A 12771-nucleotide genomic window follows, 5' to 3' on the forward strand; every position below is an offset into this window, starting at 1 on the left:
GGGCCGGAGCATTGTGACTGCAGGAATTGAGGTGGTTGTGCTGCTGCCTGGGACCCAGGCTGCCTCTATGGTAGGGCTCTCCCTGGACCTTTTCACCGAGATCTGGCTCCAAGCTGCCATGTGAGGAGTGCACCCACCAGGAGAGGAACCTCTGCATACTCCTCCCCAGGGGCTGCCCACCAGGGAAACTGATATCTGAGTCCATTATCAGTCTTCCACAAAGCCCACCAACAGCCAGAGTCACACTTTGCTGTGAACACACTGACAGTGGGGCTTCATTGGCGGACCCGTGCCCCACCCGGCACCACTCTGATAGTAGGGCTCCAATGGTGAACACACATCCTATCTCAAGTGCACTAACCATGGCAGCCTAGTCCACACTCCAGGCCCTCTAGGCTGTCTCAGTGCAGCTAGACCAAGTCCTCTCCCAGGGTTCTTCCACCTAAGTTTTACTGCCTAGCTGATGCATGTACTAGCAGCCCCACCCGGCATGCATTTGGGGCTGGGAGGTACAGAGAGGTGGCAGCCATCAACACCAGTCTCTCTCTGCCCTTATTGCTAGCAAGCCAGCATGCAGACACTCCTTGCAAGTGGAGTACAGGTTCCTCCAGCTTCCTGTCTGTCCCAGCAGACCTCCCAGCAGACAGGGATTTCTCAGAGCAACAGCCTTCCTGTGCGGACACTCCCCCTTCACAGATCCCTTTCAGGAGCACCAGTCCCATCCTGATGCCTTTTTTTTTTTTTTATCCTACCCAGTTACATGGGGATCTTTCTTGCAGCTTTGGTTGTATAAGGGATCTTCTGCCAGTTTCCGGTTGGTTTTCTGTGAGAATTGTTCTGCAGGTAGATGTAATTTTCACTGTCTTTGTGGGGGAGGTGAGCCCCACACACTCCTGCTCCACCCTCTTGATCCCCGCCTCCCAGAAGATTCGGCCTTGAATCTGTTAAACCATTTGCCAAGTAGGCTTGGTTGTGGAAATAAGTTGCATGCAAAACACGGTGACACTGTGCACTGCGTCTAAGAAGGGACATCACGACCCAGTGCCCGGTGCTTGGAATAACAACTGGGCATCAGACAGGCTGAAAAGCCAAGGGAATGTGCAGACCTGAGAAGATGGGCAATTCCCTGATGTTCTCCTCAGTCTTAGGTTGTTCCAGGGTGACACTATTTTTCCTGAGTCTTCACACCATTTTCACAGTCAGTAAATGTTAGAGCATATCTCTGTAATGCAGCAGATTTCTGAACCTCAGACCAGCCTCTGGAACTCATCTTGAACAAAAAGCCAGGATGCAAAACCTTCCCAAACATCTTTACTTCCTGGAAAATGTTTAGAACCTGTTGCCTCCCCCTTTGTATCATCAGTCTGGCCCTGAGATGACTTGATAAATAATGTTAGCAAAAAGCCATGAGTTAGGGAAATGTTTATGAAGTTTTAAATGTGTGTCTCCCCTCTGAACTTAGTAGCTTCTGAAAAATATACATTATCTTCTTGTCTACAGGCTTGTTTCGATGTAATAAATATGAAGGACCTTTTTGTAAATACCTTGAATTTCCAGCAGAAAAATATTTAAATACGAGGGATCAAAATTATGTTTTAAATAAGAAGGAACAGATGTACTGTTCTTTGTTATCATTGCAAGTTTAAGCTCGTTTAAACTAGCATGAAATGTGCTGTTTAATCCTACCTTTTAAACAGTGTAAAATCAAGACTCTATTAAAAGTATACTTTTTGTTGTGCCCTCGAGGAACTTATGTTCTGAGATGGAACAAGCCAGATGTTGACATCTTTAAACTAGAATTAGGAACAGTCAATTGTGATTGTCCCATATAGGCAGGTACATCACTGGAAGGGAGTGTGGCCAGCCTGCCCGAGTCTCCCATGGCCTTTGCCCAGGCATAGATTTGAAAATGAAGAAAAGTCCTCAAAATGAAGAAATTTTGAACCCTGGTTAGGCCGATGCATATTGGCCACTTTGAGAGCTAGGAGAGTTGTCCATCCTGAGGATGCAGCCTCTGAACTGTTGACCTCTGCTGCTCAGGGTCAGCCAGGCAAAGAGAAGAACAAACACAGACTGGGAAGGAGCAGGCTGTTCATTGTGAAGAGGGCTGATACTTCAGCCCAACCAGCGTTCTGACTCACCCCATTCCGTATGTCACCCACATTTGTTCCATCTGTTGAGCAGCCCAGTATCCCCGAAATGCCCCTTGCATGTGGGCCTAAAAGCAGGCATACTGAGAAGATTGGCACACGAGCTGCAGCCGAGCATGTAGGCCCACCAGGGGCACCTGCTTTACGAGGAGGTGTTCTAATAATCCCTTTGTATTCTCCTTGGGAGAAAGCTGTGAGCCCTAGTGATGCCCGGTCATTACTCCCAGTCTCATATAAGGCAAGATGATGGTCACATCCAGTCACAACTCTTCCAGCATCAAAAATACTGAGAGGCAGTAGGAAGAGAGCAAGCCCACAGAACCTCGAAACAGAGAGACTTTGCACAAGAGGTCATCGAGTTCTCCATTTTTTGCTTCTTCAGTACAGATTTCCTTCTAAAAAGTGGACACTGTATGGATTTGCTTAATGCTCAGATTTGTATATTATTTTCTGCAAATATATAACATATGCAAAGATAACCCTGCCTTTGAATAAATACTCAGAATCATTTCTAAGTAAAACTTGCCTAGAAGAGAATGGAAGCAGGGACTCTAGCTGCTTTGATTAATCCATTAACAGATAAATATTGAGCAATGACGGAAAGTAAAAGATTTTGGCAACCTGGTTTGCAAATACCTACTAGACGAAGATAACCCATGTAACAACTCTGTTCTGAAACATCCCAGGAAGGCAGTTAAATAAAGAGACCTCAGAATAGCTTCTTAATGCCATGTTCAGTCTCCTCCCTAATAAACAGAATTTCCTGGGAATCTCTAGGTAGTAATACAGATCAGAAGGAATGAAGACACAGCAGTCTAACTCTATACTTTGCTAATGGAAACATATTGTAATTACAACAGTAAACATCTATTGACCTATCATTCTACTGCCTTAGGATCTGCTTTAATAAATACCTTTTGCAAATTTGAATGTGAAAAGGCCTTGTTTACATAAGTGGTTATAAAGGGCCTCTAATATTACAGTAGTTATTTTTGTTGATTTCCATTTCTCTGAAAAGTACCCCTCATCCCCACTAGCATTTCCCACTCTATTACTGGGAAAGATATTAGGTTGCTAAAAGCTTCTTTTAATCAGTAGTAGCCTAATGAAATCACAATGCTACTGTCTTTGTATTCTGTAGCTACAGAAATAACTGTGATTAAGCATGTTTGTATTGAAGCGTAAGTATCTATTTCAATGCTTTTTTTGCTTGTCTCCCATTTTCTGTCTTCTTACAGATTTTTAAAAGTATTGGCTCTGATGAGACTGTGCAAGGGCAAGGAAGTCGGAGGCTGATCAGCTTTTCTCTCTCAGGTATGTATGGCTCATATGAAGGCCTTGTGGAGTGAGTAAGAATGTCAGTCAACAGTCAGGAGACCCCTTCAATTTGATGCTTATCTATAAGTTACTCAACATCTCTGTGCCTCAGTTTCTTCACCTGTAAAACAAAATTTTAAAATATCCGCTCCATTCCCCTGTTGCCTAAAAAATATGCACAACCTAAAAGTTGAGAGTTATGTTTTATTTGGTGGGAATTTTTAGGACTTCAAGCTGGGGAGGTAGCATCTCAAGTAACCCCAAGAGAACTGCTCGGAGGAGGCAAGGGTGGGGCTAGGATATATAGGAGTTTGTTTTTTTTTTAATTTATTATTGTATTGGTTACAGCTGATTTTCTTTTTTTTTTTACATCTTTATTGGAGTATAATTGCTTTACAATGGTGTGTTAGTTTCTGCTTTATAACAAAGTGAATCAGCTATACATATACATACGTTCCCATATCTCTTCCCTCTTGCTTCTCCCTCCCTCCCACCCTCCCTATCCCACCCCTCCAGGCGGTCACAAAGGACCAAGCTGATCTCCCTGTGCCATGCGGCTGCTTCCCACTAGTTATCTACCCTACGCTTGGTAGTGTATATAGGAGTTTTGCACAAAAGGGCAGGTAGTCTGAATGTCAAAAGATTACTGTTAAGTAAAGAAAACCAGATGATCTCAAGTTAAAGCATTTAGTGCTTTTCTATGTTTGGGAAGATGCAAGAGTCTGCATTCCTTTGATATGCACCTCAGCTATCTGGGGCCAGTATCCTGTGTTTTCAAATCCTGAGTTTCCTCAGGGCTCACCAACTCACCATGGGTGGTGGCTGCAGTCGCTGATGACTGTGACATCCTTTGTTTACTGATATGGCAGAAACATTCCATTTCTCACCCCTTGACCTCATAAGGGTACAAGAGGATTCAATAAGGAATAGATGCATTCTTTAGATGAGGTGAGATGATGAGAAGAGAAGCTACCATTCTACTTTTCCTTCATGGCTAACTAGCAGTAATTGAGAGTTTATAAAGTGGAGGTAGGGGAAAGCCTGAGGCAAGCAGCAGCTAGCAGACCCTTGGTCTAAATAAAATCTCACATGAAATCCAGTTGGTAAAACAGATTAAAAACTGAGCTGCTCAAAAAAGTACACTTGTGGAAAGATCAGTGAAATCCAAAAAAAGCCTGTCATTTAGTTAATCATAATTAGTTAATAGTTAAGAGTAATTTAGTTAATGTTTTAGTTTTCATCCTGTACCTTAGTTCTGTAACCTGTTAACAGTAAGGGAAACTGGGTAGACTCTTCTATGAATCTAAAATAATTGCAAAATTAAAACTATAAACAAAAACTGAGTTGCTCTGGCTAAAATGATATACAGAGTTCAGAGCCCCATGCACTCAATTTCACCCTAAGTGGTCTTTGTGAAGACACAATGGCATGAAACTGTAGGGCACAGAACTGTTCAGCACAGTTTGAAAACTATTGCTTAACTTATTATCAAACCAACAAATATTGTAGGCCATAAATATTAGAGATCTGAGATCACAGAAATGAAGTTCATGAGTGTCCTTGGGAGATGGATGGTCCCCTGAGGCTTTTCATGTCTAAGTGAGCCCCCAGTAAAGCAAACGTGTGTCTAAAAATCCATTGAGAAGTGATAATAACGAAGTTGATATACAAAGAGTCAGTCTCTTTCCTATATACCGGCAATGAACCAATGGAATTTAAGTTAAAAACGCAATACCATTTACATTAGCACCTCCCCAAAATGAAATACTTAGGTATAAATCTAACAAAACGTTGATATGTACAAGATGTTTATAGGGAAAACTACAAAACTCTAATGAATTAAATCAAAGAAGAGTGAAATAAATGGAGATATATTCCATGTTCATGGATGGGAAGACTTAATATTGTAAAGATGTCAGGTCTTCCCAAACTAATGTCTAGAATCAATGCAATCCCAATCAAAACTGCAGCAAGTCATTTTGTGAATTCTGACAAACTGATTCTAAAATCTATAATGAGGGGCAAAAGACCCAGAATAGCCAACGCAATGTTGAGGAGAATATCAAAGTTGGAGGACGGATGCTACACAACTTCAAGACTTACTATAAAGCTGCAGTAATCAAGACAGTGTGGTACTTGTGAAAAAAAGAAAAAAACAGAAAAATAGGTAAATGAAATAGACTAGAGAGCCCAGAAATAGACCCCCATATAGTCAGCTGATCTTTGAAATATGAGCAGAGACAGTACAGTTGAGGAAAATAGTCCCTTCCACAAATGGTGCTGGAACAACTGGACATCCACATGCAAAAAAAACATGAATCTAGACACAGACCTTATACCCTTCACAAAAATTAACTCAAAATGGGTCATAGACCTAAATGTAGAACATAAAACTATAAAACTCCTAGAAGATAACATAGGAGAAAACCTAGATGACCTTAGGTAGGGTGGTGCCTTTTTAGATACAACACCAAAGACACAATGCATGAAAAAAAATTGATAAGATGGACTTCATTAAAATGAAAAACTTCTGTTCTGCCAAAGACAATGTCAAGGGAATGAGAAGACAAGCCACAGACCTAGAGAAAATATTTGCAAAAGACGCATCTGATAAAGGAAAGTTAATCCAAAATATACAAAGAACTCTTAAAACTCAACAATATGAAAACAAACAACCCAGTTGAAAAATGGGCCAAAGATCTTAGGATCTTGTCAGCCATCTCACCAAAGAAGCTATACAGGTGGCAAGTAATCATATGAAACGGTACTCCACATCATATGCCATTAGGGAAATGCAAATTAAAACAACGACTAGATACCAGCTATGTACCTATTGGAATAGCTCAAATCCAGAACACTGAAAACACCAAATGCTGGTGAGGACGTGGAGTAAAAGGAACTCGTATTTATTGCTGGTAGGACTGCAAAATGGCACAGACACTCTGGAACACAGTGTGGTAGTTTCTTTCAAAACTAAACATTCTCTTACCACATGACCCCATGATCACTTTCCTTGGAAATTACCCAAATGGAGTAATTTTCATACAAAAACCAAACACAGATGCTTACAGCAGCTTTATTTATGATTGCCAAAACTTGGAAGCCATCAAGATGTCTTTCAGTAGCTGAATGCATAAATAAACCATGGTACATTCAGATAATGGAATATTATTCAGTGCTAAAAAGAAATGAGCTGTCAGGCCATGAAAAGACATGGAGGAATCTTGAACGCATATTACTCATTGAGAAGAGCCAATCTGCAAAGGCTACGTACTGTATGATTTCAACTATATCACACTCTGGAAAAGGTAAAACTATGGAGATGATAAAAAGATCAGTGGTTGCTGGGAGATAGGGGAAGGAGAGATGAATAGGCAGAGAACAGAGGATTTTTAGGGCAGTGAAAATATTCTGTATGATACAGTAATTATGGATACATGTCATAATGCATTTGTCAATGCCCAGAGAGTGTACAATGCCAAGAGTGAATTGTAACGTAAACGATGGATTTTGGGAAAAGAAGTAAAGTATCTCTCAACGGTGATTATGATGTGTCGATGTGGGCTCATCAGTGGTACTCATCAACGTACCACTCTGGTAGGGATGTTGATAATGGGGGAGGAGATGCATGTGTGGGCAGGTAGTATATGGGAAAATCTCTGTACTTCCTTTTAATTTTGCTGTGAATCTACAGCCACTCTAAAAAAATTAAGTCTTCAAAGAAACCCATTGACAACATTAGCATGTGTCTGTCTAGGTTTAAAAAGAAAAGAAAAAAGAAGAAACTCAATACTTTTGTATTACTAGGACAGAAAACTAACAACTCCTGATTTGTTATTCTTATGTTCCCATTGAAATGCTTGATAACAATTATTTGTACAAACCTTCAGAAACAGTAGAAATGAGGAAAACTACTCTACTGTCTGCCGGAAATGAAGAATTTTCACTAACCAAAGCTCACTAAAATCCTAAAGCCTAAGAGGGATGCCATATGGGAGGGACCGCATGGGGCTGGGGAAGGAGACGAAATATCCATTCACTGGTTCCCATTTTAGCTCTACCATGTAGACATGGGCTCACAGACTCACCACAGGAAAGGAAACCACGCACCCCCCAGCTTGGTTCAAAAAGCTACTTTATAAGGTGATCAGGATGGACTCATCCCCTACAGCCCCCAATATATCATTTTTCTTACACTTATCTCAAGGAAAAAATTGCCAGCAATGAAATGTGACTGGAGATGTAAACTTGGCAACTAAAGAAGCAAGCCTGGATCGTGGCCCGGTCCGGGAGGATCCCACATGCCGCGGAGCGGCTGGGCCCGTGAGCCATAGCCGCTGAGCCTGCGCGTCCGGAGCCTGTGCTCCGCAACGGGAGAGGCCACAACAGTGAGAGGCCCGCGTACCGCAGAACAAAAAAAAAACAGAACAAAAAAAAAAAAAAAAAAAAAAAAAAAAAAAAAAAAAAAAAAAAAGAAGCAAGCCTGGAATGGTCGTGGAAATGTAATACTTTGTAGTTGAATATGTATATGTTTAATTCACTACGTCTGTCAAGGAAAAATAAAAGTAAATATTGCTTAAAGTAGCATAATCAATTCCATGCCTCAAAGAAAGATGAGATAAAAAGATCATCAAATCTACAGCTAAGCAAAGCCCACAAAGTATCAAAAAGTTGACTAGATGCTGGTCCTCTCCAGGTGTAAAAGTAGGGACGAGGATTCCAATAGCAGCTCGTTGGACAACCGAACTAACTAAAGATGGACAATACCAGGGGTACACAACCTACTCATGGATAAAGAATAGACAGTGTGGCTTGAAGAATGTGTGGAGAATAGATTCTACCTTAAAAAAACAAAACAAAAAACGTTGAAGGACATAACACTCAAGAGGAAAAAGACAAGTATTTTGTTGGCAAATATCTGCTCAAGAGAAATAAGGGATTTATCACTCGTCTGCTTGTACTCTCTATAAAATACAGGAAAGTGCAGGACCTATTAAGTAAGAGGTCTAGGATGAAAAAAAATGGTAAGGAATTTCTTTGAAGTTCTTTGAAGCTAAAAGAAAGTCAAGTGTATCTGTTTCCTGTTGCTGCTGTAACAAGCTACCACAAAGTTAGTGGCCTGAAACAAGACATGTATTCACTCAGTTCTGGAGATCAGAAGTCCAAAATGAATCTTAAGGGACTAAAATCAGGGTGTCGACAGGCAGGGCTGGTACTCTTCTGGGGCCTCCTGAGAAGAATGCACTCCTCATCTCTTTCAGGTTCTAGAGTCTACCTGCATGTTTTGGTTCGTGGCTGCATCACTCCAATCTCTGCTCTGTTGTCACATCACTTTCTCCACATTTTGCCCCTCCTTCCTCCATTTTATAAAGACTCTCATAATTACATTGGGCCTAACTGGATAATCCAGGCTAATCTCTCCATCTCAATAAAGATCCTTCACCACATCTGCAAAGTCCCTTTCACCATGTAAGGTGACATATTCACAGGTTCCAGGGATTAGATTATGGTCATCTGTGAGGGACCATTTTTCTGTCTATCATAGTCAAGGAGAGATTTAAAATAAATTCTAAAAGATGCAATCACAGAATTCAAAGTGAGCTTTGAGAGCTTTTAGAAAGTGGTAAGAACATACTCACCACTACAGAATTAGAATCAACGATATGGTAGACTGACTTGAGATTCTCTCCTAGAAAACATAGAAGAAGAGTCAGACATAAAAAGGATAAGGAAGTAAAAAGATGGATGACATATAGAGAGCCAATACATAGATATTTAATGGTTTTGATGAAATGATCGGAACAAATTGAAAGGAAATAATAGGAGAAAGGTTTCTTGAGTTGAATGTGATTTTGAATCTTTAAATTAGACAATAAGGTGCTAAGAAAAAAAATGTATGTACAGAGACCAACATCTAGACAAATGCCAATTTTTTAAAAGAAATTTTCAAATGCAGACACAGTAGACATCTGAGTGCAAAAAGCATGATACATACAAAAGAATAAACCTCATGTTAATCTCAGACTTGTCTTCTTATCATACAGAATGCTAAAATCATGAAACAAAGGCTACAGAGTTTTAAGGGTAGCATGTTTTAGCCAAAGATTTCCGTGCCCACCAGGTTGTCATTTATGTAAGAAGGCAAGATAAACACATTCTCAGGTTTGCTAGGGCTCAAAGAACTTCATCTTTGCATCTTATCTGAAAGTAATATGTGAACATCCACGCCAGCATACAGAGAGATAAATTTAAGAAAACTCAAGAACTGGAGATACTGCATATAATTGGACTGCTTTTCTTTTTAGAATTTAAAATGAGAAATAACCAGAAAGATAGATCATGGAATTGTCTCCTCTGGAAATTTTCCAGAACGGAGTAGCATGTCAAAGCAAGATTGTTGATGCAAATGCTTTACTTCTCAAATCTGTTTATATATTCAGTTTTTACCACTCCTTGGTGGTAATAAATTTCCTGTGTAACTACTATCCCTTTAATTTTCAGTGAATTAACACTACAACCGTAAAAATCATAAACGCAAATACAGATTTTTTTCACAAGTATTGGAGACAACTTAAATATTCAAAATTACCACAGAGCCAAATAATTATATACTGTTTAAGAATTATGTATACAAAATGTTCTAAAAGACATGGGACATCCTTATGGTATAATCCAGGCAAAAGAAACAATTTAGGGTACAATTTTGTATATACAGTATGGTCGCAACTATGCAAAGAAAATTACTGAAAGGCAATAAAGAAAAAGTCTAGCAACGGTCGGCACTATGCAGTACAATTTGAAATAACTTAAAAATTCTGTTTCTTTTCCTTCTATATTTAAAAAAGTTACAGTAGGCATCGTGTTTATTATCAGAACAAAAAACAGTGCAGGAAAAAATGGGGGAAAATTAAGTATTTTCCCATTAATGTATCATTTACTGTTGGAAAATCACAAAACTCTGTGTTCTTATAGACATCCATTCCAACAATCTCATAGTTGAAGAAATTGAGACCTGAAGAAGTTTTTTTCTAAAGTTACAGAGTTCAATAGAGAGTGTTCCAGAACTAAAATCTGGATATACTGACTCCCAGCCAAATGTTCTTTTAACTCCTAATTAGCTCCTTATTGCAGCAGTTTTCAAACGTTTTTACTCCGTGAAACATATATTTTTACAAGTATACAAATTGAACTTAAACTATAAAAGCTCACTGAAAGGCATGAAAGGAGACATGAAAAAATGAAGAAACCTATGTTCTTGAATAGGAAGTATTGTAAAGTTACCATTTCTCCCAAAATTAATCTATAGATTCAATGCAATTCCAATCAAAATCTCAATTTTTTGGAGGGAAGCTGATTAAAAAATTAAAATATTAATCCGGAAGAATAAATGTGTGACTGGTAAAGAAAGATGTTTTCTTTTGGGAAAAAAACAAGAATAAAGAGTAACTAGACTTATCAGGTATCAGACGTATGATAAAAACATTATGCAGATTTAGACAAGTTGTTTGATGGAAGAGAATTTTTTAAAAAGACCCGTTTATGGGCTTCCCTGGTGGCGCAGTGGTTGAGAGTCCACCTGCCGATGCAGGGGACGCGGGTTCATGCCCCGGTCCGGGAGGATCCCACATGCTGCGGAGCGGCTGGGCCCGTGAGCCATGCCCGCTGAGCCTGCGTGTCCGGAGCCTATGCTCCGCAACGGGAGAGGCCACAACAGTGAGAGGCCTGCGTACTGAAAAAAAAAAAAAAAAAAGACCCATTTATGCTTGAGAATTTGACCTATGCCAAAGTTGTCATTTTTATTAAAAGGTAATATCACATAATGATTAAAAAGAGACTTTGGAATCAAAGAAGTAGGTTCAAATTTCATTTCTGACATTGACCAACTCTGAAGACCTGGTCAAGTTACTTAACTCAGAAACCTCTATTTTCTCTTCCTCAAATTAGGGATGTAATAACTATCTTGTAGAGTTTGTGGTTAGGATTAAATCAGATAATGTATTTGAAGGGCATAGAATGGTCCCCAGAATTTATTGGCTGATCAGTAAATGACAAGCAGTAGTGATGGAGGTGACGAAGGTGATGGTAGTCATTATTTTATGATGGATAAATTTATATGTCTGTCACACTCTGGGCCATATTCCCCAACACCACCCCCAGATTTGATGGTCCACTGGGAGAACTCAGCCTGTAGTCATACTCATGACTCTAATTAATAGTCAATTACAGTATTGACTATAATCAATGTCATCAATTACGTTGAAAAGATACACAGCAAATTGCAAAGGAAGAAGGTGCCTGAGATGAAGTTTGGAGGAAACCAGGCACAAGTTTCCATGAGTCCTCTCTCACTGGAGTCACACAGCTTGGGTTTATTTCTCCCAGCAACAAGTTGTGAAATACTATGAAATACTGTATACCAGGGAAGCTCATTACAGACTCAAGAGCCCAAGGTTTTGATTGGGGGCTGGTCATACGGCCAAAGTGCTCCTAGCACCTACCAAAATTCCAGACTCCCAGAAGAAAAGCAGGTGTTCAGCATAAACCACGTAGTTTGCACAGACACTTGAGGCACAGAGAGCCGCTCTTAGCAATTCTGAGATGTGGGAACCTTACTGAGATCTGAGTTCCCAGATCCTAGCCAAGGACCAACCCCAGAAACAGACCTTTCGAAGGAGAGACGTCTCAGGCTGCTTTGTTACTTCTTTTCTGCACACATTCCCATGGGTGTAGCCTGGGTTTTGCAAATTTCTGTGATACTTTGTAACCTTTATCCCGCTTCATGGCAGTATATTATAATGCAAGAGAGTAAGAATAATTTCATTATGGAGACATCCTTGAATCAACTCAAAATGACATTTAAGTAAATGCACATGAAAAATTCTGTACTTTTCTCATCAGTAACAAATTCCTCCAACACCTCACAACTTATACCATACTTGAGAATCAGTTCAATGTATTTTTACCTGTTTCTTTCACTTATATATAAATATGAACAATTTTGGGGGAAAAATACTTTGATAATAGAAAATTTTTAATTATATTTTTTGATATATTTCTAATAAATATAAGATGATTTCAAATTATCTCAGACCAGCCATAAACCATTATCACAAATGACCTCTTTCTCTCTCTCTCTCTGCCCCACACAGAGCATGAAATTGTACATGATCAGACATTTTCAATTACATGGAACGGCTCAGTTGTCAAAGCCTTCCCTCCCGACCACACGGTCTCTCCTCAGAACCCTCCTCACTGATGTGCATTAGCTCTATAGAGGCCATGTTTTTCCTTTCCTCCAATGTCT

At 39.7% G+C, this 12771-nt stretch overlaps 1 protein-coding gene across 1 annotated transcript in view; it reads left to right on the forward strand.

The window, feature by feature from the left end:
* LOC112391570 (E3 ubiquitin-protein ligase HECW1-like) overlaps positions 1-12771 on the forward strand; it is a gene marked incomplete at its 3' end in the record, with an annotated part of 310339 nt that overhangs the window by 294397 nt on the left and 3171 nt on the right. Inside the window, exon 5 of the mRNA XM_024732942.1 lies at positions 3389-3464. Coding sequence (XP_024588710.1) covers positions 3389-3464 — 76 coding nt within the window. The remainder of the gene's footprint in view (positions 1-3388; positions 3465-12771) is intronic.

The sequence above is a fragment of the Neophocaena asiaeorientalis genome, unplaced genomic scaffold (assembly GCF_003031525.2).
Source record: "Neophocaena asiaeorientalis asiaeorientalis breed wild unplaced genomic scaffold, Neophocaena_asiaeorientalis_V1.1 scaffold56, whole genome shotgun sequence".
Classification (NCBI taxonomy): Eukaryota; Metazoa; Chordata; class Mammalia; order Artiodactyla; family Phocoenidae; genus Neophocaena; species Neophocaena asiaeorientalis.